Source organism: Elephantulus edwardii, unplaced genomic scaffold, assembly GCF_000299155.1.
Source record: "Elephantulus edwardii isolate Elephantulus edwardi_28Jun2011 unplaced genomic scaffold, EleEdw1.0 scaffold00270, whole genome shotgun sequence".
Taxonomy (NCBI): Eukaryota; Metazoa; Chordata; class Mammalia; order Macroscelidea; family Macroscelididae; genus Elephantulus; species Elephantulus edwardii.
The window spans coordinates 2,546,730-2,569,383 of NW_006400020.1; the positions used below are offsets into that span (position 1 = coordinate 2,546,730).

Genomic DNA, 22,654 nt, shown 5'->3' on the forward strand with positions numbered 1-22,654 from the left:
GCGCAGGAGGGGAAGACCCTCTATGAGATGGATTGATTCGGTGACTGGGGTAATCGGGATGGGTGTGCCAGAGGCAGTGCGGTTGGCGCAGGATAGAGCAGGGTTTAGGGCTGTTGTGCATAGGGTCACTATGAGTTGCAAACGACTCGTAGGCACATAACAACAACAACAACAACATTCTAGAACCCAACTTTCTGGATCCTATGTAAACTATTTAACATTATACGTGGCACATACCAAAAGCTCAATAAATTTTTTTATATTACATCAATTGCCTCTAATATCCTTGATAAAACTTGGTTCTAATTCACTATATCAATGAAAGCACTTTATTATCCAGTCAGCTTTCTATATCAAACATTAGGTGTTCACCAATTAATGTCCTCTCCCTTAGCCATTATTCAATTTATCTGCTTACTGCAACTGCAAAGTTAGCTTAAAAGCTGGCTTTTCTAGACATTACAATAGTATTACTGGTCTCCAGCAACCTTAACTGTAGACACATGGTCTTCCAAATCACCACTAGCTGTGGGACTAGGTTAAGAGAAAAAGTGCTTTCCACACAGAACAGCAAGACTTGGAGACTGGAGCAAGATCCTAGTAAGACTGAGACCCTAGTGGTGTCATCCTGGTGATGGTGGTGATGACACTGTGGCATGGCTACAAAGAAACTTTGGCAAGTTGTAACCAGAGGAGCCCTGAGATAAAGGCCACAGTTTAAAGATTCTGTTCTTTTCGCCAGATGATGAAAGGAAAAGCTGTTGAACTTAATCCAGAGCCTGGACTAATTGAGGAATTGTGACCTGGGACTGCTGGGCTAAAATCTGATATTGCTTTGGGAGATATTCTTTGCCTCTTTCAGTTCCTAATAAATCTCACTTTTGGTACCATAACTATAAGTAATGTCTGTGAGTCAACAACAAATATTGAACCCAGTGACTGGTAGATAGAGATGCAGGAGCAAGTAAGGTGGCATGTCTGACCAAGCAGCTATCTATTTTCTGCTATGGATATTACTGATGTGGACAGTTGCCATTTATGAAGTGAGCATACGTCAAACTTGCCACCCCGATGACGTACTGGCTCCTTTTGCAACAACACATCGATTGTAATTCTCTCTACTGATATTACTATGCTGCCATTGCAACATTCTCCCTGCATCCAGGATTTTTATCTTTATCAGTACAGCTGCCAAATTTGGTTACTCAATCACCATTTAATACTTAGTATAAATAGCTTCAAATGACTATTAAGGCATCATGTAATGACTTGCTTATCTCCTCCTCAGTCTTTTCTCCAACTCCCACCACATATTAAGCCACAGATGCACAAAAAAGTATTTCATTTCCTCAACCCCAATCTCTTTCAGTCTATAAGGGAGGTCACATTTTGGACATGATTCCGCCCCCCACCCCCACCCCAGAACGTTTTCCCAACTCCCATTGACTGAGATAAGAGTTTCCTTTAATGTAAGCTCAAACTACTTCATTTTGTGGCAGCATTTTGGCTACTACTGAATTATCTGCTTTATCTGTACATCTCTAACAATGAACAATGTGCTCCCTAGAAACAATAGGGTCTCCTTCATTATCGCATCTCAACGTTCTAGCACATCAATGTGTTGAATGAATGAAAATAACTGCCTAGTCACCTAAAAATGGCCTATTTGATTAATTTACATAGTAAAAAGACCACGAGACTAGAGGAATGTCCCATCTTTTCTGCCTAGTAGCTCTTCCATTCACTAGCTCTAAAGAATTGATCATTTGAAACATATCTTTTCTTTCAAAAAAAATCTCTCCTTAAAATAAATTTTTCCACAAAGCAACTTAATTATAACAATATCCAATTCTACCACTCCTCTATCAATCTTGCTGAACTACAGTAACTTTTCTATTGTTTGGTGCTGGAAACTATACTACCAGTAAGTATTTCAAATACCAACACGGTAGAATTCAGTCAAGTTTCCAGACCAAGAAGATTAAGAAGCAATTTACATCTAAAATAAACTGGCCAGTATTTCCCTGTTACTATAAGTACTAAACTGGCTGACTTAAAATGTAGCTTTTTTGAAGATAATGTGAATTAATTTATAGTTTTTCAATTAGTAGACAACAAAAAATTATTATGATTTAAAAATACAACATATAAACTGATATAAGTACCTTTATACTTTAAACACATCTTTAAATGCAAATACTATTTCCTTAGGCCATAATCCCACAAGTGAAATTGTTGTTTGCTGTTGTTATGTGCCATCGAGTCACCTGCGACTTAAGAGGCATAAACACTAATTTATGCCAAATAAGCATAAACACTAATTTATGCCAAATAAATCTGGCATAAGTTCACGTCCTTCCTAAACATGTAAGAAGGTACTCTTGTTATCTTGTTATCCACTTGTCAGCTTGCTCAGATATTATATATCTATTAATTCTACAAATAAAAAGAGCTCCTTATTATAGTTTTAAAATTCATTTTTAGCCTCTGTTAATCTAATTCTTCAGTGTTTCTTGATCATATGTATTTTTCAGTTTGGTGTCTTTTGTTCATACTCTATAGCATATTAGTGTGGTGGTGTTGTTGTTTTTAAATTTTGCTATTATTTACCTGTATTGTTGTTGTATGCCATCCAGCTGGAAATGACCCATAGTTGACCCTTAGGGAGATTTTTCAGAGGCAGCTAATTGCACAGAAGAAGACTGCCCATCCTTCTCCCATGGAGCTGCTGGTGGATTTGAACCACATGCCTTAGGGATTGTGGTGCAGCTCCTTTGCTACTAGGTCACCAGTGCTCCCTATTTTTACATATAATTGGCTAGGATTTTGAAGCTCCATCTCTCATGTTTTGGACATGTGGCTAAGAGGGACAATCTTTGGTGAAGGAAATCATGCTCAGATGGGTGAAGAACAGCGCAGGAGAGGAAGACCCCGAATGAGATTGACTGATACAGTAACAAGGGCAATGCAGGTAGACGTGTGGGAGTCAGTGAGACTGGCTCAGAACATGGCAGGCTTCAGAGCTGTTGTACATAGCGTCTCTGTGAGTCACAAACTTGATGGCACAGAAGAACAACAATAACAATTTACTTTTATATAACATTCTCTTATTCTCATAATATTTTAGATTTCCATCTATAAGGGGAAGAAATACATAAAATGTGATTTTCACATATGAAGAAAGGAATCTTACCGTTTAGGAAATTATAAATATTTAATGTTGCCTTTAAGCTGTGGTGCTGGAGAAGAATACTGAACATGTCACAGACCGCCAAGAGAACAAACAGGTCTGTCCTGGAGAGGGAGAATACCAGGTTGTTCCTGAGAGCCAAGGATTATAAAACTCTGTCTCACATTCTTTGAGCATGATGTCAGTAGAGCCCAGTCCTTGGAGAAGGACACAATGATTGAAAGGGTAAAGGTCAGGTTAAGAGAAGATGACCCTGGATGAGAGGGATGACACGGTGACTGCGGCCATGGGTCAGCAGTGTCAGAGATGGAGGGTCTGGCTTAGGACAGGGCAAGATTCAGAGCCATTGTTCAAACTGTCACTATGAGTCATAGTTGACTTGAGGGACTATAACATCACAATAATTCCCATAAAAAATACAACAGAATAAATAACACACCGATATAAAATTTCATATATATAAATAACTTCTGACATATTTTTGTACTAATATTTTTCTCTAAAAAGGTATTTTATAAAGTTTGAATATATTCTTTGCTTCACAAAATCCACGTTAAAACATTTCACAAATTTACTTGAAAAACCAAAACAAAGTAAAAGTCTTATTCTAGTTAACTTCCAGAAACCAATAACGGAACAGGCTGAAGAGAACTTAGTATGACACAATTTTAAAAGACAAACTGAAGTTTAACTCTATGGAATACCCCCAGGATTATTCAATAATCAATAGTTCCTCCTTGGCCATTGAGGAAACAGTTGCTTCATCACTGCCCTCTGCTGGTCATAATGTTCCCTTATTCCCCCCCCCCCCATGTAGTGCATGTTAGCTCCACAAAATTACTTTTGACCTGCCTCTATATTTAAACCATGCACTGCTAAAAATAGCCTTACCATCTGGCATTTAGTAAGGCTTGAGAGGGGAAAAAGTGTTTCAGTGGAGAGCTTTGCATTGTTTGCAGGGTGTCCTTCCTGGTTATCTGAGTATGGTTCTGGTTGGGATCTGTACCTTTCAATGCTTTTGAAGAAAATGTAAAATATATCTTGATCATAAAAATGTAAACAAATTTTATTTCATAGAAACTCAAATGAGCTCACTATTCAATTGTAGAAGAAGAGAGTTTTCCATACTTTCCCATATTTATTTCTGTATTCTAAACCTAGACACGAAAAATTTTTTAAAGCTTGTTATAATTCCTGCCCGGTTTCCTTATTAATAATCAGTGTGTTAAAGAAAATCCTCAAAATGTGTTTCTCTGTGTATAGAAACACTATTTTATCTTATTTGTTTTTCACGAGAGTTTCAGCAATTATTTCTAAAAAGGCAGACATCAGATACATTTTTTTTTCGCACAAAGTAATTTAGAATTAAACTAAAGGCTTGTAGCCAATAAAGTTACACTGAAATGATAAAAAGGAAACAATCATTTTTTTTACCCTATATTAAATTCATTACGTATTCACATAGTCCTCATCCTTGAGAACTTTCAGTCTCAAAAGAAAAAAAATATAAATAGTTATAATGGACTGCAAAGCAGTATGGTGAAACAGTGTAGTACTTAAAAGGGGATGATTGGGAGCTCTGGTGGCCTAGTGGCAAGAAGCTGCACTGAAATCTCAGAGGTACGTGGTTCGAATCTGCCAGATGCTCTGCTAGAGAAGGAGGGCAACCTCCTCCTGTACCAGTCAGACCTGATTTGACAGAACACACACAAAAAAAATAAATAAAATTTTTAAAAATCAAAGGGCATGATTAAATGTGATGCTAACAAAAATAGAGTAAGAACAAAAATAAGAGGAAGTTGAAAATAAAACATAATTATGCTCTTTGAAAAAAGGCTTAAATTTGTATCAGGGATTAAAACTGAAGCACTTGACTATTGGTAGAATAAGGTTTATAGCAGAGCACTACTTCCACTGTACCTCTTGACCATCTCAGATGCACCACAGAACTAATTCAGAAATTTTGTGATTTGAAATTGTATGTGTACCCTAATCACCATCCGTTTCTTGCTTTGGCAGTCCTCTTTACAACAGTGCTCCAAAAGTTACAGCCATGGTTCAATAACACACTTTCTGCAACCCACTGATGATTCCTTCATTACGTAATGCTTTGTCTACCTGGTGTTTGTCCTGTTAATATTTTTTTGAGGCTCTGCAGAGTATGTTTAAATATGGGGTGTCCTCCCCCCATACACTCTCACACATTAACTGCCTCTCATTATTTATTTTAAATACAAAGGATAGTATAAAGATGATTCATTTATATATATATTACTGTACTTTTAATCAGAACAACACAAAATTCCTGTGAAATCAAGTTTATTAAACTAAAGGTGTCTCTTTTAGGGGATGATACACGTGGGGTAAGGAGCAAACATTTCTATGATTACCATCTCCAACTATTTTATGAACCAACTCTCACTGACTCACTAAGACTTCTACTCTTTTGTCTAAGACTAAGATTTCTTTGTCTTTTGTGTAGAGTCACTCTATACTCAACTTTAAAATGTAGAAAAGAAACAAGATTAATGGTAGTAGACCTTAAACGCAAAAAAATAAGCTGCAAAAATAAAAATAATGAAACTTTTTAAGTCTTATAAAATATACTTTAAATAAATTTGAAAACATTACATATTTTATATTGAAATTCATTTGTATTCAACCACAATCTGAAATCTTCCTCGTATACAAATTTACTATTAATTCATGAAGATACTACTTCTTTACTATGAATTGAGTTTTAACTGAACAGTAAAATATGCAAAAATGTTGAACTAAGCCACAAATGAGGGAAACAAATGGTCACCCATAAGGTCCAAGAGACTTCTCCCCATGGCTCATTTCCAGACTCAGGGAGCAAGTAAACCAATTTCCTGTTACTACTGTAACTGCTCCTAACTCCTAGTATTATGCTTTCTAGAAGAAAGAGGTTTGAATCTGAGACTAGGTACAGAACTGGATACTCACAGATCTAAAATGGGAATTTGACGGAAAGTGAAAATGTATAGAGATCAGCTGAAATGCAAAGAACAAGGAAGCAAAGGAAAAACTCACAACAGAGCAAAACCTTACTTCTTGAATAACTAAATGATTAATAAAAGGTATTTCACAGTAATACGTAAAATTTTGATTGTTTCTTGCTTTGAAATGTTATTTGTGAATATACCGATTAACATTCCCAACAATCTTAGAAAACAGAAATACCTGATTATTTTAATAATACAGATGACAAATTAATACTCGGAAAGTCTGACTTCCTCAAAGTAACACCACTTAGAGCAGATGAAGCTGAACCAAAGAAAGTGTGACCATTCATTCATTTTGTTGTGGTTGGTTGTATCTACCTCTTCAATACACTAGAAGTTTCTTTAAAATAGACTCTTCGATTCGTATAATTTCTTTACATAAAAGGCTTGTTATGGATAGTCAATGGGTAAATGAATATACAAATAATTATTATATTTTTTAAAAAAACAAATGTAGGGGAGCTCTGGTGGCATAGTGGCAAGGAACTGCAACTACAATCCCAGAGGCGCACGGTTCAAATCCACCAGATGCTCTGCCGGGGAAGGAGGGACAATCTCCTCCTGTACCAGTCAGATTTGATTTGACGGTACACGCACACAAAAATAAATTTAAAAAAAAAGAAAAAGAAAAAAAAAAGACAAATGTAAAACATCCATGATAATGGCATCCATGACAATTAGGATAAATTTGAGAATCAATCACAACCCAGTTTCATTATTTCATAAAGGAAAATTTAAATAACTATTTGAAAACAGTGTGCTGTATTACCATAAAATATTAATTTTTCCTTAACAAAGTTATAACCAAAAAAAGTTATAACCAAAGTTATAATTAAAGTGTTTTAATACATATTTTCTCTACCCTTCTTTCACTTTGTGTGTTCACATGCATATATACCTATATATATCAGTAAAATATTTAAAAAAATACTCTGCTATAAGTGCAATCTTCTAAAAAAAGGTCATGTCCTGCCAACTATTACAAGCTTTTAGAAATTGTTTATACTATGATTAAAAATCACTTTGTTCCTATATTCCCACAACTAGTCCGTATGGTAAAGAAATCAGTAAACCTACTTTTATGCGTAACATCTTTAACATTTGCTCCCCTTTCTGTGCTTGTGATTAAATGTAACATTTTGAAATCCCAAAGTTCTGAGAAAAACATAAATCCTTTTCTCACAGCTGCTGTTTGACTCTGGAAACACATGCATTTTCTTTTCAAGCATCTACCATCAAAACTCCCAAAGGGTTTGGACTGGAGAACACCTGCATCTCTTCATTTAGTTCCAATAACAGAGCCTAAACTCCAAAATTACAAAAATAGACTCTCTGTTCAGCTGTAGTTACATTTTGCCCCTAATTCCCGTGAACAAAAATGCTAGGAGCATGAAATCATTCAGGCAAGCTCTGTCATCAAGAGGATAAGATTTTTTTGCACTAGAAGCCCAGTGGGAACATGATAGAATACTGGCAACAATTACAGATAAAGTACATAGTAAACTCCTCAGGGAGGATAGAGGAAATGTAATAAGATAGATGGGTATAATTTTTACACATTTATGCCCAAACCACAAATATGAATTGTCTTTAATTGCTATAATATATAAGCATTCTTCCTTATGTGTCCTGTCAAAAATACTGAAGTCACTACTTCAATTCACTTCTTCCCATAGTGCAAGGAGAACTTTTTTTAATGTGAAATATATAGTTTATAAATTAAAATGTATAGTGGAAAATACTGTTTCCTTTTTAAACACACATTAGCAATCTGTCATAAACTAAGCAATCAACTCTAAATCGTGAAACAGATTGTGTGTGTTTATCTGATATGTTTTAATCAAGAATTACTACCAGTAACAACCATAACATCCCATTTAACTTTTAATTTCAGGACAATAAAGATTTTAACTGTGAATTTTTCTTCCAATGATAATGACCAAAAGCAGTCAATACTTAATGAGGGGGAAGAGTGGGAGAAGGGAATAGCATTATTTTAAAGTTATGACATTTTAGTGAAACTAAAACCATACATATTCCTTAAAAGTGACAACACAGGGAAACAAGAAGAATGGTTTTAAATTATGTTATATTTAAACTATTTTAAGTGAACTTTTTAATATTATTTTTAAATTAAATTTAATTAAATAAAGTTATTTTCTTATTTTAGTAAAAAATGTTATTTTGAGTTTTACATTCCTAAACAAAAACAGGTTAAAAATAAACAGGGGCTGGTTTAGTAGACACTGGGTTTCTGTTAATAATGTAGAAATAAATTGGAAAAGGATAGCAAGTATGGCTATGTAATGTGAAGAATGACACTAGCACTACCTCATTCTACAAGGGAAATTTGTTAAATTTGAGTATGGTTGGTTGTACAATAATTGTAATAACAAAAACAACCCAAAAAGTTAATGGAGAACTAAGTTGTGCCTGGTTACAACCACTCAACACTCTAAAAGGCATCACAGTGGAAGATGACTGTGTAGAATGGATGAAAAACGTGGACCCAAACCTAAGAAGAAAAAAGAACAACCTTATTGGTCCTACAGAAACGGGAGGAACCTCTGACATTATAGCACTTAGTCACACTTCAAACTCAGAACACAACTCCCTCATGTGGCTCAACAACAGGCCTACAAAGTGGCAGCACTCCTCCTTAGTATGACCAACATTTAAAGTCAAAAGATCAACTCAGAGAAAAGGTCCTTAAAATAGGAAGGGATAAAATACAGAAAAAATGAGGGAAAGGTGATTGATTTATATTGTGGCTATTATAACTAATATTTTATGAAAATGTGCATGAAAAATAAACTGGTTTGCAAGCTTCCACTCAACAACTGAAAAAAGATAGACTGACGGAGAAAAGAACTCTAGGTAAAATGACAGTGGATAGCAAATGATAGTGAAGGTGAAAAACAACAAAGTAGTATGGGTCACTCTTTTTTTCATAGATTCATAAGTTTTAAGAAATAATACTGGCAAACTTTATGTACCCTTCATCCAATATTTCCCTGTGGTACTCTCTTGGATTATATTCATATAATCCATTATAGCTTACTGAAATTTCACAAAATTTACATAAATTCATTATGAAAATGAGTATGTGTGTGTGCCTGTGTGTGTATATATGCATCTCTGTGTATGTATTCTGTCTTTACATTTCCATTATACACGCACTTTAATGTAACTACTATCATAATTAATAAACAGAACTGTCTCATCATCAACATTTATCATGCAAATGTTGTGTAGACAGTACGGCTACCCTTACTTTGCTACTCAACCTCATCGACTACTAATTGTTCTTAATCTCTAGGATTTCACCACTGAAACAATAAAACTATACAGTATGAAACCATTTGAAATTGGGGTGAATGGTTTTTTTCCTCCCTCACTCTGTCTTGAGAGAACTTGTTCCTTTTATCTCGGTGAGTGAAATGACAAAGTTGTCATTGTTAGGTGTCATCGAGTCAACTCCAACTCAACCCTATGAACAAAAGATTTAAACCTTTCTCTATCCTGTGCCATCCTTACATCCATGCCATGTTCAAACTCACTAGGGTAGTCACTGTGTCAGTTCTTCTTCCTAAAGGCCTTTCTCTCTCATTGACCTTTTAAGTTTCCAAGCACGATGCGTTTTTTTCAAGGACTGGTACCTCTGTTCAAAGTAAGTGAGATGAATTTTCACCATCTTTGCCTCCAAGGAGCAACATGGTTGCATTTCCTTTAAAATAGACTTGTTATTTTAGTAGTCTGTAGGATAGTCAACCTTATTCACCAGCACCACAATCTAAATATCACTATCACTATTTGGTTGTTTCTTGGTTATTGTTCAATGGGTTACACATGCACATTATGCAAATGCATGTATCATGGTGTAGGTCAAATGCAAGTCATTCTTAAAAACTGGTAACTTATAGCCCTTTAGAGAGGTACATGACATCATATCTGTGCAACAAAATTAAGTGTTCTGGTATCTTGAGGTTGCTACCATAGGTGTTGCTTGGGGATCTCAATTAAAATTATATCATGATAACTTCAATCTTTTCTCCATTTATTATAATGTGCTATTTGTCCAATTCTGGAGAAGATTATTGAGAGTACCATGGACTGCTAGGAAAACAAACAGATTGGTCCAGGAAAGGGTTAAACTGGGTGGCTCCTTGGAGGCAAGGATTCTGAGGCTCCGTCTAACATACTTTGGACATGTTGTGAGAAGAGACCGGTCACTGGAGAAGGACATCATGCTTGGGAGGGTGGAGGGACAGTGTAGGAGGGGAAGGTCCTCTATGAGGTGGAATGATTCAGTGACTGGGATAATCGGGATGGGAGTGTCAGAGACAGTGCAACTGGCACAGGACAGAGTAGAATTTAGGGCTGTTGTACATAGGGTCACTATGAGTCACAAGAGACTCAATGGCACATAACAACAACAACAACATTTGTCCAACTGTGAAGATATTTCCTTTCTTGAAGTTAAGGTGTAACCCATACTTAAGACTATAGTTTTTTCCCTTCTTCAGAAGGTTCTTCAAGTCTACATTTTCAACAAAGGTGCCATCTGCAAAACGCAGGTTATTGACTGAACTTCCTCTACTCCTGATGCCATATTCTTCTTAATATAGTAAAACTTTTCAAAGCATTTGTTCAGTATACAGATTGAACAGGAATTATGGAAAGATACAACTCCCATGAACATCTTTCTGATACTAAACTATGCAGTAAGCCCTTGATCTGTTAGAACAAGACAACTTTTTTGTCCATGTACAGGTTCTGCATTAGTACAATTATGTTTTCTGGATTCACATTCTTCTCAATGTTAGTCATAATTTGTTAAGATCTATAGAGTCAAATGTGTTTGGATGGTCAATAAAATAAAAGTACCCCTCTTTTCTGCTATTCATAGCTGCAGCCAAAATCCATGTGAATACCAGCAATGATATCCATTGTTACTCTTTGGAAAACTGAATATAAAGATTTGTAGTGAGATATATTCATAGTTAAAAATCACTGAATATAGAGAAAAGCATCTATACTCATGTCATTCCTAAATATTTTATTCTTTTTTTTATTATTATTATCTTGTGTATGTGTACCATCGAAAAGGATCCGACTGGTATGGAGGAGATTGCCCCTCCTTCTGCAGCAAAGCATCTGGTGGATTCAAACTGCATGCCTCTAGGATTGTAAATATTTTCTTATAATGTTGTTCTGATCAAAAGTATTTTCTTTCATTTTTTAGGATTATTCATTGCTAATGTACAGAACTATAAATGATTTTTTATATTTACTTAAGTGTTCTGCCACATTGCTATGTACTCTTTTGTTTTCTTTTTTGCTGTGTACACTTTTACTGATAGACTCTTGTGTATCAGTTCTTGTGGTTTTTATATGGATTATTATAATCATCTATAATCTACAGATCGCTTGATCCAGAACACTTGATCATTCTAATGCGAAACTTATACTTGGACCAGGAGGCAGTCGTCAGAACAGAGCAAGGGAACACTGCATGGTTCAAAATTGGGAAGGGCGTACGCCAGGGATGCATCCTATCTCCATACCTCTTCAACCTATATGCAGAACAGATTATCCGGGAGGCTGGGCTCTATGAGGAGAAATGTGGGGTCAGGATTGGTGGACGATTTATCAACAACCTGCGTTATGCGGATGACACAACCCTGCTTGCTGAAACTGAGGAGGACCTGAAGCACCTGCTGCAGAGTGTCAAGGACTGCAGCCTCCAATATGGATTGAGGCTCAATGTCAAGAAGACAAAGATTCTCACCACTGGACCAATCGGCAGCATCAGGATGGATAGTGAAGAGATTGAGATTGTACACAGCTTTAGTCTGCTTGGCTCCATAGTCAACAGTCTTGGCACCAGCAGCCAGGAAATTAAAAGGCGCATTACCATGGGAAAGTCTGCTGCTAGGGACCTCTCCAAAGTGCTGAAGAGCAGTGGTGTCTCTCTGGAGACTAAGGTGTGTCTGATACAGGCCATAGTCTTCGCAATCACCTGTTATGCATCAGAGAGTTGGACAATGACCAAGGAGGATAGAAGGAGAACTGATGTCTTTGAGCTGTGGTGCTGGAGAAGAGTACTGAGAATACCATGGACTGCTAGGAAAACAGATAGATTTGTCCTGGAGAGGGTTAAACCGGGTGGCTCCTTGGAGGCAAGGATTCTGAGGCTCCGTCTAACTTACTTCGGACATGTAGTGAGGAGAGACCAGTCCTTGGAGAGAGACATCATGCTTGGGAGGGTAGAGGGACGGCGCAGGAGAGGAAGGCCCTCTATGAGGTGGATTGATTCAGTGACTGGGATAATTGGGATGGGAGTATCAGAGACAGTGCGATTGGCGCAGGACAGAGCGGAGTTTAGGGCTGTTGTACACAGGGTCGCTATGAGTCGCAGGCGACTCGATGGCACATAACAACAACAACAACAACATAATCTAGAGCGTATAATCTTAAAGACCATTTAACATCTTCTTTATCAACCTGGATGATTTTTTTTTTCTTGTCTAATTACACTGGCGTCAGCTTGCCATACAATACTTCATAAAAATAGTAAAAATGCATATTGTTGTATTATTTCTGATATGAGGGGATAACATTAAACCTTGAAGTACTCAATAATAACGTTGGCTATAGATTTTACATAGATCCTCTACCACGTTGAGAAAGTTTTCTTCTATTCTCAGTTAAAAACTTTTTTGTCATGAATGAGCATTGATTTTTGTCAATTCTTTTATTACTATTATTTACTGAACTGTCTTATTACTATTACCATGGTGGGTTAACTGAATTTTGGGTGTTAAAGCAATTTTACATTACCAGAACAAATCTCACCTATTCATGATGTATATAGTTATAAATATACCCTTAACAGGTTTTAGAAATATCCCATACATTTCAGTATTTTACTCTTTCGTTTTCACTTGGAAGAATATTTTAAGGTGGAAGAGACTTGAGTGCATTGATATTCTTAGCACAGAACCCAATGATAGGAAAGAAGCTGAAGATTTAAGAAAGCAAAAGAGAAGGATCTTAAATAGCATTAAAGAGAAAGATGAGCTACAAGGATTCACATGATTACTGTACAAGGGAATATTGAAAGTGATTGCTTTTTCAAAATCATAATGCTGCTAGAGACAGGAATATATCATTGTAATGAATGTTGGGTTAACCAATCCATTAAGAGTATGCTATATGGTAGAATAGATGTTAAAGCATTCACTTAAATTTTGCAAAAGAAGAACCTGAAAAATTAGACAAGTGGTACACAGGAGTAGAAGTGGACAGGCAGATTGGTACCTTGGAAGGAAGGTATAGAATAACTGGCAGTGGGGTACAGGAGGGCTGAGTAAGAAAATATAAAAAGATAATGTCCATTATCAACAACATATAATATACAAATGACAAAACTTTGCAGAAAACAAAGACTTGAAGCCCAAAGTTAACAAGGTGATTTCACCAGTGGTACACATAAATATTATAAAAAATGGACTCTTAGCACTGGCTTAGGAATTTTAATGGATGGCTTCTGAATTCCTTCAATTCTGAGTTTATTGTTCTCTGATGGTTTTGATTCCTAAATACTAAGTATCTCCAAATATATACATACATTAACACCAGATTAATAACAATAGAACTTTCTGGCAAGAAAAACGCCCTAAGCACAGACAATACAAAGTACATTTGTAAGAGACAAAACTGACATTAAAAATATATCAATGGTAGTTGTTGTATGCCACCTAGGTGAAACTGATCCACAGGTGACCCTCTAGCAAGTTTTCTGAGACAGAAAATAACATGGGAAGAAATTACCCATCCTTCTACAGCAAAGCAGCTATTGGATTCAAACCACATGCCTTTGGCAATGCAGCTTCTTACCACTAGGACTCCAGAACAAGCTTTGAAGAAGTCAGCATATGCTTCTAGTGTCGCTGTTGTTGGTGGTGTTTTGACAAAGCAAAACTGACTTAGAACGACTCAACAGTGCATTTTCAAAGGCTTCAATTTGCATGGGAAAAGATTCTCCCATGGAGCAGCTGGTAGATTTGAACCACATGCCTTTGGGATTGCAGCACAATCCTTATTATTAGGGTATTGCTAGTTGCCCCTAATATCTATGCAAAGGTACAAAATGCAATCACTGAGTAGATTTCTGAATAGTTATGATGAATACAAAAGGTGTTTTAATATACTCACCTTTAGATTCTTAAATCTCTGTTCTTCCTTTGCTGTAATTAAGTACAGAATTCAACACAGGGGCAAGTGAGAACACAGAAAGGAAGATTCTGAACCCACAAAACAGCATAATGACACAATGTAAGCAGAGTTCTTTAATTAGAGTTGTATGCAGGAAGAAAGGAGTTTTTCGGAGTTTTAAGGCTGAGGATTCAACATTTGGCAATATAAATACTAATGCCATTTGGATTTAAAAGATAATATAACAGCCTAAATGCAAGATTAGGAAAATATTATAGTTATAAGTCCCAGGTTCTAGTTTAGAATCACTTGTCAAATACCTGAAGTTAGACAAGTCATTTAAATTCTAGATTTCTTTTATCTCCACTACATAATAAAAATCATAATAGAGCAAGCAGTCTTGTTCTACAGACAAAAAGAAATTGATCTTACAGTAACAAAGTAATAATCTAAAGGTTACCATTTCTTCATAACAAGTTTCCCTCAATACTCAGTTTCTAATTAACCATGCAAAAAATTTGCTGTTACCTAATTTATATATTCCATTATTACTTTTCAGAGCTTATGGTCAATAGAACCTATCTTCCATACATCAAGCTATATGATCTCCAAGCTCCTTTTAAAAAAGTACACAACTGGCCTCTTTAAACCTTTCAAGACCAAATAATTTTCTGGTTGCATTTTCTGTTGAAACCATGTTTCCAGTAATTTTACTGGAAATAAGATGAAAACATAATCTGAAGTACTACGAATTTTGACACAGTTTTGTTGTTGTACCCACCTTTGAGTTAACTGTGACTCATAGTAACCCTGGGAACAGACTTGAACCTCTCTCTATCCTGTGCCATCCTCATCATCTCCACTATCCTTAAGACCATTGTCAATCTATCTTGTTAGGATCTTTCTCTTTAGTAAAAAACATGTATCTAGAGGGGTCTCTGATACTATATTTAATGGAATGTGGTTCATTTCTTCATGTTTATACAGTTATATCTCCTAGCGGAAGAGAACAAGCAAGTTCTGGTGACCTAGAGCATTAGGTATTACACTGCTAACAGAAGAGTCACCAACTCCTCTGAGTAAGACAGGCAGTCTCCTCCCGTAAAGATTATGGACTCACATATTGAAGCAACTCAACAACAAGAGGTGACCCATGTGTGTTCATACATGTGTGTGTGTGTATTTAAGATTTCTATTTGTGTGTGTGTGTATATACACATATACACATACATATACACGTTTTTCAATTTTGTTAGTACCACTCAAGTTCAATAAGAATTACTCTAAAGCTTACTTTGAAAACCAGAGTTTAGAGTTCTCTAAAGCATATTATACATACTTAATCATGAATGAGAGTGGTAGCACAAAAGATAAAAAATTAAATTAAAAAGATATTCTAAATAGAGTATATAACTACAGTTTAAGAGAGAACATATTAGGATTAAAATACACTCAAAGAAATATTTCAAAAGCACCAAATACATGATCATTTAATTTCTTACATGCAAAGCCACAAACCTATCACTAAACCTAACACATCTGGTGGCCTGTGCTCGCTTTGGCAGCGCATATACTAAAATTGGAACGATACAGAGATTAGCATGGCCCCTGCACAAGGATGACACGGAAATTTGTGAAGCGAAGCGATCCATATTTTTAAAAACTAAAGATACCACGTGAAATGGGAAAAGAAAAAAAAAAGATTTGGTGACCTCCTTAACGGGGGGGGGGGGGGGAGTAAATGTTTCCTCCATAAAAATCATAAATGTCCAAGATAATTTTTCTTTCAACAGTTTACCTTTCATTCTACATAAAATAGTTTAAATAGAAATATACTGTCACTCTAGAACTGTGTAAAGTATAATTTAAAGAACTCTAAATAAATTCCTTAAAAGGAATATATTAGGTATTATTTGCATGACAACAGTTCAGAATAAGAGCTGCATAGTAAAGTGGACTGGGAGAGGGGGAACTGTAAGACAATGAAAGAATTTCCCCCCCACCACCACCAAAGAGAAAAGGCAACTGGAGGGGAAGGTGGGCAGGGATGAAAAGTTACAACAATGAATGAATGGAATCCATGTTATCCATAAACTTTCGTTAAAATCTCAAGAACAAAAAAAAGAGCTCTAAATATAGCTGAAAAATAAATCACTATTTAAGTAATTTTGACTAATATATTCTGTGTAAAGTAAAGCAAGAAACTGTATGTAGTAAAGCAAAAAGTTATGTCTAACTCTAGAGGATAAAATATGCCAGATTCAAGTAAGATTCAATTCTTCAGAAGTATCAACATCATCACCGGATGGTCTAGTCCCTTAAATGACATTTAATGACAAAACATAAAGAATACAAAAGGTACTATGTGAATAGTTACATAAAAGTGTTTGCTAAAGAAAATATTCAAAGAACATAAATAGGCATGAGAAAAAGCTAAGTATTATTTAACCATCAATCTTGTGTAAGTAAAATATAGGCTAATTTGAGTCTACTTGTGTTTATAAAGAAAGGTTTATTCATACCCAGTGATATTTGATCATTTAGGTATTATTTATGGCTATTAACATGTTACAATCACAAAAAAATAGGAAGTTAGATAGTGTATGTAGCCCACAGAAACTGAAATAATAACTATCTAGCCTTATATAAGAAAGCGTGCACCACAACAACAAAAAAAAAGCAAACAATCCAACTGAAAAATGGGCACAGGATATGAACAGACACTTCACCGAAGAAGACATTCAGATGGCCAACAAGCACATGAAGAAATGTTCAATATCCCTAGCTCTAAGAGAGATGCAAATCAAAACAACTATGAGATATCCTCTCACCCCACTAAGAAGTGCAAAATTTAACAGAACAGCAAGCAACAAATGCTAGTGAGGTTGTGGAGAAACTGGAACCCTTATTCATTGTTGGTGGGAGTGTAAAATGGTGCAACCACTGTGGAAGGTGGTGTGGTGCTTTCTCAAAAAGTTGCAAATAGAGATACCATTTGACCAAGCAATTCCACTACCAGGAGTATACCCCAAAGAGACCATAACTGCCACCCAAGCAGATATATGCACACCCGTGTTTATCGCAGCTTTGATCACAACAGCAAGGAGTTGGAAACAACCTAAATGCCCCTCAACAAATGAATGGCTAGAGAAGCTGTGGTATATTCACACAATGGAATACTATGCTGCATTGAAAAACAAGGAACCCATGCAATATTATTCAAAATGGAGGACATTATGCTAAGTTAAAGGACAAATAATTCATAGTGCCACTGTTGTAAAACAAAACTGACATCGGGGTTAGGGGGAGACTGAGGAAGATGGGATAAATAATGGTGACTGCATTGAAACAGATGAGTAAGAAAAATGTTTAAAAGGGATATGTGATTAGGTATTACTGTCATGACAGGAGTCTAGAACGAAGGCTGCATAGTGGAATTGCCCTGGGGGGAGCGACTGTAAAACAATTAAAGAATTTTTCTTTTACTTTTCAAAGAGAAGAGTGTACTGGGGGTGGAGGGGGTGGGGCACAGGGAGAAAAGTGCAACAATGAATGAAAGGAAATCCAAAGTCTCTGTACATTTTCATTAAAATACAAATTAAAAAAAAAAAATAAAGTGTGCTTACCCTTGATTTAATTATGACAAAACAGTTAAACCATAGACACAATCTTAACCTGGGTCTTGGCCTTCTCTTCAAATCATTCTTTCCTTTGGGCTTTACACTCTTTCTCATCAGGCTGTTACCTTCTTTTTTTAGGAGTGTTATCTTTAGAAGCATACTGACATAAGTGTTCAGACACTTCTTTTTAAAACTAATTGTAGTTTCTCATACAGATGTTCTTCAGCAACAAATGCTACTATAACAAAATTTACTTTTCAACCCTTACTATATATCCATTTGTGCACTACAATGTTCAAGTAAATTAAACTTCATATAGTCCCTGTCAAGTCAATTAAACATATATCTTATATAGTTTTTACTTTGAACTTCTTGTTGCTGTGTGCCATCAAGTCAGAACTGACCCATACTTAACTCTCCAGAGGGTATTCAAAGGCAATAGACTGTGCTTCTTTCTCCTGGTGGATTTGAACCATGGGCCTTTGGAACAGCAGTGTAGGTTCATACTACTATGCCACAGTGATTAATCAACACTTAGCTTGTTTCCCACAAACAACACTGTATTTTGAATATTGCTAGCTGATTATGAAATACGAGAAGATATCTGAAGCCACATCTCATTGTCCAGTTAATAATAAACAAAAATTCAGAACCTTAGCCTTTTGTTTTGTTTTTTATTCATTTCAATGAACAACTACAGAGATTTTGTATTTCCATTCATTCATTGTTGCACTTTTCAGAACCTTAGCCTTTTAAGAAATATTTCAACCACTACTTTAATTAATCTAGATTCATTAACTGACAATATCAGACATATGAGTTATTTTGAACTCAAGTCTAATCCTAGTCTTTACCAATCATATCTTTTTTTTATCTTTTAATGATACTTCTGGCATATTTTATCTCAACATGAGAAGTTAGAGAACCTCCTATTATAATCTTGAGTAAAAGATAACAGATTCTTAGCCAAGTGCTAAAAGGAAAATGTAACTCTGGTGGGGGGAACCCACAGAAAATTTAATTAAGCACTTAATTTTAACATGTTACCTGAGGATTTATTAATCATATTACGATCACCCACTTTTCAATACATTTTATTTCTTCTACTTCTTGCTACCCATTATATCTCATATGTGAAAACTGAATGGATCTAATAGACTTAAATCTGCATCCTTTAAAAGGCTATAGTGGGATTGTATCTCAACTCAAATTTTTTAAATCTGAAAGACTTAAAATTATGAAGCTGATTATAAAAATTGGCATAAAAATAACCATTTTCATGTTTTAAAAAAACCACAAAGAATACCCTAATAAATTGTTTTGAATAAGAAGAGGGGATTTTTTTTAAAAAGCGCTCATTTTTAAAGCCTTTGTAAGAAGAATATGCAAAATAATAGAAAAATGATAGACCTGTACTTACCAGAATTGTGGCAGTAATCCATATATTGTGGAACTTGGACTGTGAAGGCTATCAAATCGGGAGCTAAGAGAGATTCTGGCTTTCTACTTTCATTGAGCCACTTGCCACTATGAAGATCTTTAGTGTCAGAAGGACCCTGAAGCAATGGAATCACCTTCTCTTTTCCACTATCACCTGAATATAAAATATTTATGGAGAAAAAAAACTCTCATAAAACAAAGAGCAAAAGAACCTAAAATATTTGATTTAAAATGATATTAACAAAGTGTGTTTGGTAATTTTAGATACATACTCTAAGGCATCTAACTTTAAAAAGTAAAAGCATTTTTCAATTAAAATTATTTCAGTATTTTGCTAAAAGGGTACAATGTGTTCAGAAAATTTGGAAAAAAGAAAAAAACAAACCCCCTAAAACCCCAAAATCAATACATTGCCCTTTAAAACTTTAGTGGAATCAGCATGTCTATAAACTTATGAAAAAATAGTTTAAGATAACCAAGTAATAAAACATTCACAAGAAAATAAAGTGAATTACAACCTTAAATGAAATAATAACAAGATTTTCTGTTTAATTCTATTATACTCACCAATATTTCAAGTTCATTTTAAATGTCATACATACCTTTACTTCCTATCAGCAATAAAGGTAACAATAAAATTTACTTTATATTTTCTCTAACATAAACATTCTTAAAACTATGCAAAAAAGGGTTTTTTTCCCCTTAAAATTAATTTATTGCAGCCAAGTAGTATCATCTTGGCAAAAAAAAAATTTTAAGTAAAACTAAAAAATTTAAAACCTCTGATTCATAGGAACAATGAGTAAATTCTTGTTTCAGTAACGCTCCTTGTAAAATGCAAGGCCAATTCTCCTATACAGGCAATAAAGTTTTACATGGTCCAGCTGCACATACCTGGGGCTTTGGCACAAATTTTTATTGATCCCATGGTCCCAGAGGCACATTTGACCAATGATGTGCTGCAGTACTTCAATTCAACATTCTGGACTGAGCCCTCAAGAGTTGGCAGGGGATTCTTAGATTTCACACCTAATAAAAGAAAACTGCAAATGTACTAGCCGATTGAATTTAAATAATTTTTATACTCCTTCACCAAGACATTTAAACTTAATTATACTTTAATTATCTACCTCAGATGTTCTTACAGTATTTGTGTTAGGTTTCATAGTTTAGTGTTTAGGAGGTGAAAGGATACAATTTTAAAATAAATGGGTTGAACTCTCATGGCTTTATTTAAGCAGATAGATTTTGATTAATCAACATCAAGAAGTAAACATAAATGCACAACTTATTTTTTAAAAAATCAGGACACATTTCTAAAAATCATAATTGGTCTTAAATTTTAGAATAAGATTTTTTATTTCTGAAATAAATTTAGCTTATAAATTCAATGCTATTTACAGAAGGATAGTAAAATGAAATAGAAAGACTACCTTTACAGTCTCCAGAATAGGCTCAGCAGGTAAAATGGTTATAGTACAAATCAAGATTATTGAAATTAGCTCCAACTTAAAATATATTATAAACAAAACTAGGTATGTTATAAGATAAAAGAAAAGCGATAAATAATATATTAACCCAAAAGGTAGATTTAATAAAAAATATTAAAGCTATAGATTACAATGAAGTAAATCCATGAGAAAAACTTAATTCAGAATGGAGAATCTCCTCTTGAAAGCTGAGTGGTATAGTTTAATAAGTATGTATTTTAGACTGACTCTGACTACGATGACCAACAACAAACTCCATTAATCAACTAACTTTTATTTAAGAGTGGCCACAATGAGTTATTGTACTGGTAACTAAAAAGCTGGCAGTTTGAATCCACCAGTAGCTCCATGGAAGAAAGCTGGGAAGTTTCCTCTAGTGACAAATTATAGCCTTGGAAATCTGACCTAGGGCACTAAATGAGAATGACCGTGACGACAGTAGATTTGGGTTTTTTGGAACTATGTGTGATGCATATGATCTCATACAATTGTCATAAAAGACAGACAGGTAGAAAGATGGGTGGGTGGATGGATGGATGAATGGATAAACAGACAGATGGACAGATGGATAGACAGACAGAGACAGATGGACAGATAGACAGTACTGTTACCCCTAACTTACCTTGAATGTAATGAACTAGAGGAAATAAATAAGTTTTTGATGAAAATAATAGTTAAGAAGTCAAAGATTAAAGGTGGTTAACATAATCTGTTACCACTCTAAAATTTTTTTTCACACATTTTACTTGTATTAACAACAGCTAATATATCTTTTCTTTATTTCATATTTCGATCAGATATATATAACATAATTTATTACGGTATTGGTGGGGATGATTCTGGATTGCCATAAAACCAATGTCAGAACAACTACAACCAGAACATTTCTGAGAAAATGACATTAATATGTCTTACTGTGGATATATTATCTGGAGGCCCAGCTGCTTTCAAAACTTACCATGATTGGTAGAGGATTAGTGAAAAGTAAGACCTCCACTAAGATGGATAAGCACATCAGTTGCAACAATGGGATTAACTATAGCAAAGACTCTGATAATGGCACAGGACAGGCAATGTTTTATCAGGTAGCTATGAGCTGAAAACAACTTGGTAACACCTAACACAAAGACAAGCAAAAAGTAGCTCTGGTAGCTGTGCTACCAGAGTTGTGCTGCCAACTCAAAGACACACAGTTCGAATTCACCAGCTGCTCTGTGAAGGGGGCAATCCCTTCCTGTTTATTCATAACTTCAAAAAAACTGGCTGATGGTCAGCAATGAGAGGATTCTGTACGGACAGCACCACTGGGAAGAAGATGCACTCCAGTGCCAAAGGCAGGCAGTACAAATCTACCAGCCACCCCATGGGAGCAGGATGGGTAATCTCCTCCCATGCAATTTGCTAACCTAGCATCTGTAGTTGAACTTAAAGAATCTGAAAAACACAATTTAAAATGTTATATGTTTATGCACTTTTAGGCCATTTTTATCAGACTTCTACCGCTCATGACTGAAAAAAAAACAGTAGCTCGGGAAATAAAATTACTTCAATATGTGTGTATCAACATAGAACAATTTATTATGGCATCTAATAATCACTAAACATGAAGGCATACATGATATATTATTATTATTATTATTATTATTATTATTATTATTATTATTATTA

The 22,654-nt window shown here is 35.1% G+C and overlaps 1 protein-coding gene across 1 annotated transcript in view; it reads right to left on the bottom strand.

The window, feature by feature from the left end:
- Window positions 1-22,654, bottom strand: part of VPS13B (vacuolar protein sorting 13 homolog B (yeast)) — a 387,771-nt gene that overhangs the window by 157,282 nt on the left and 207,835 nt on the right. The window contains exons 17-18 of the mRNA XM_006900014.1: window positions 20,391-20,525; window positions 19,477-19,650 (exon numbers count right to left, since the gene is read on the bottom strand). Coding sequence (XP_006900076.1) covers window positions 19,477-19,650; window positions 20,391-20,525 — 309 coding nt within the window. The remainder of the gene's footprint in view (window positions 1-19,476; window positions 19,651-20,390; window positions 20,526-22,654) is intronic.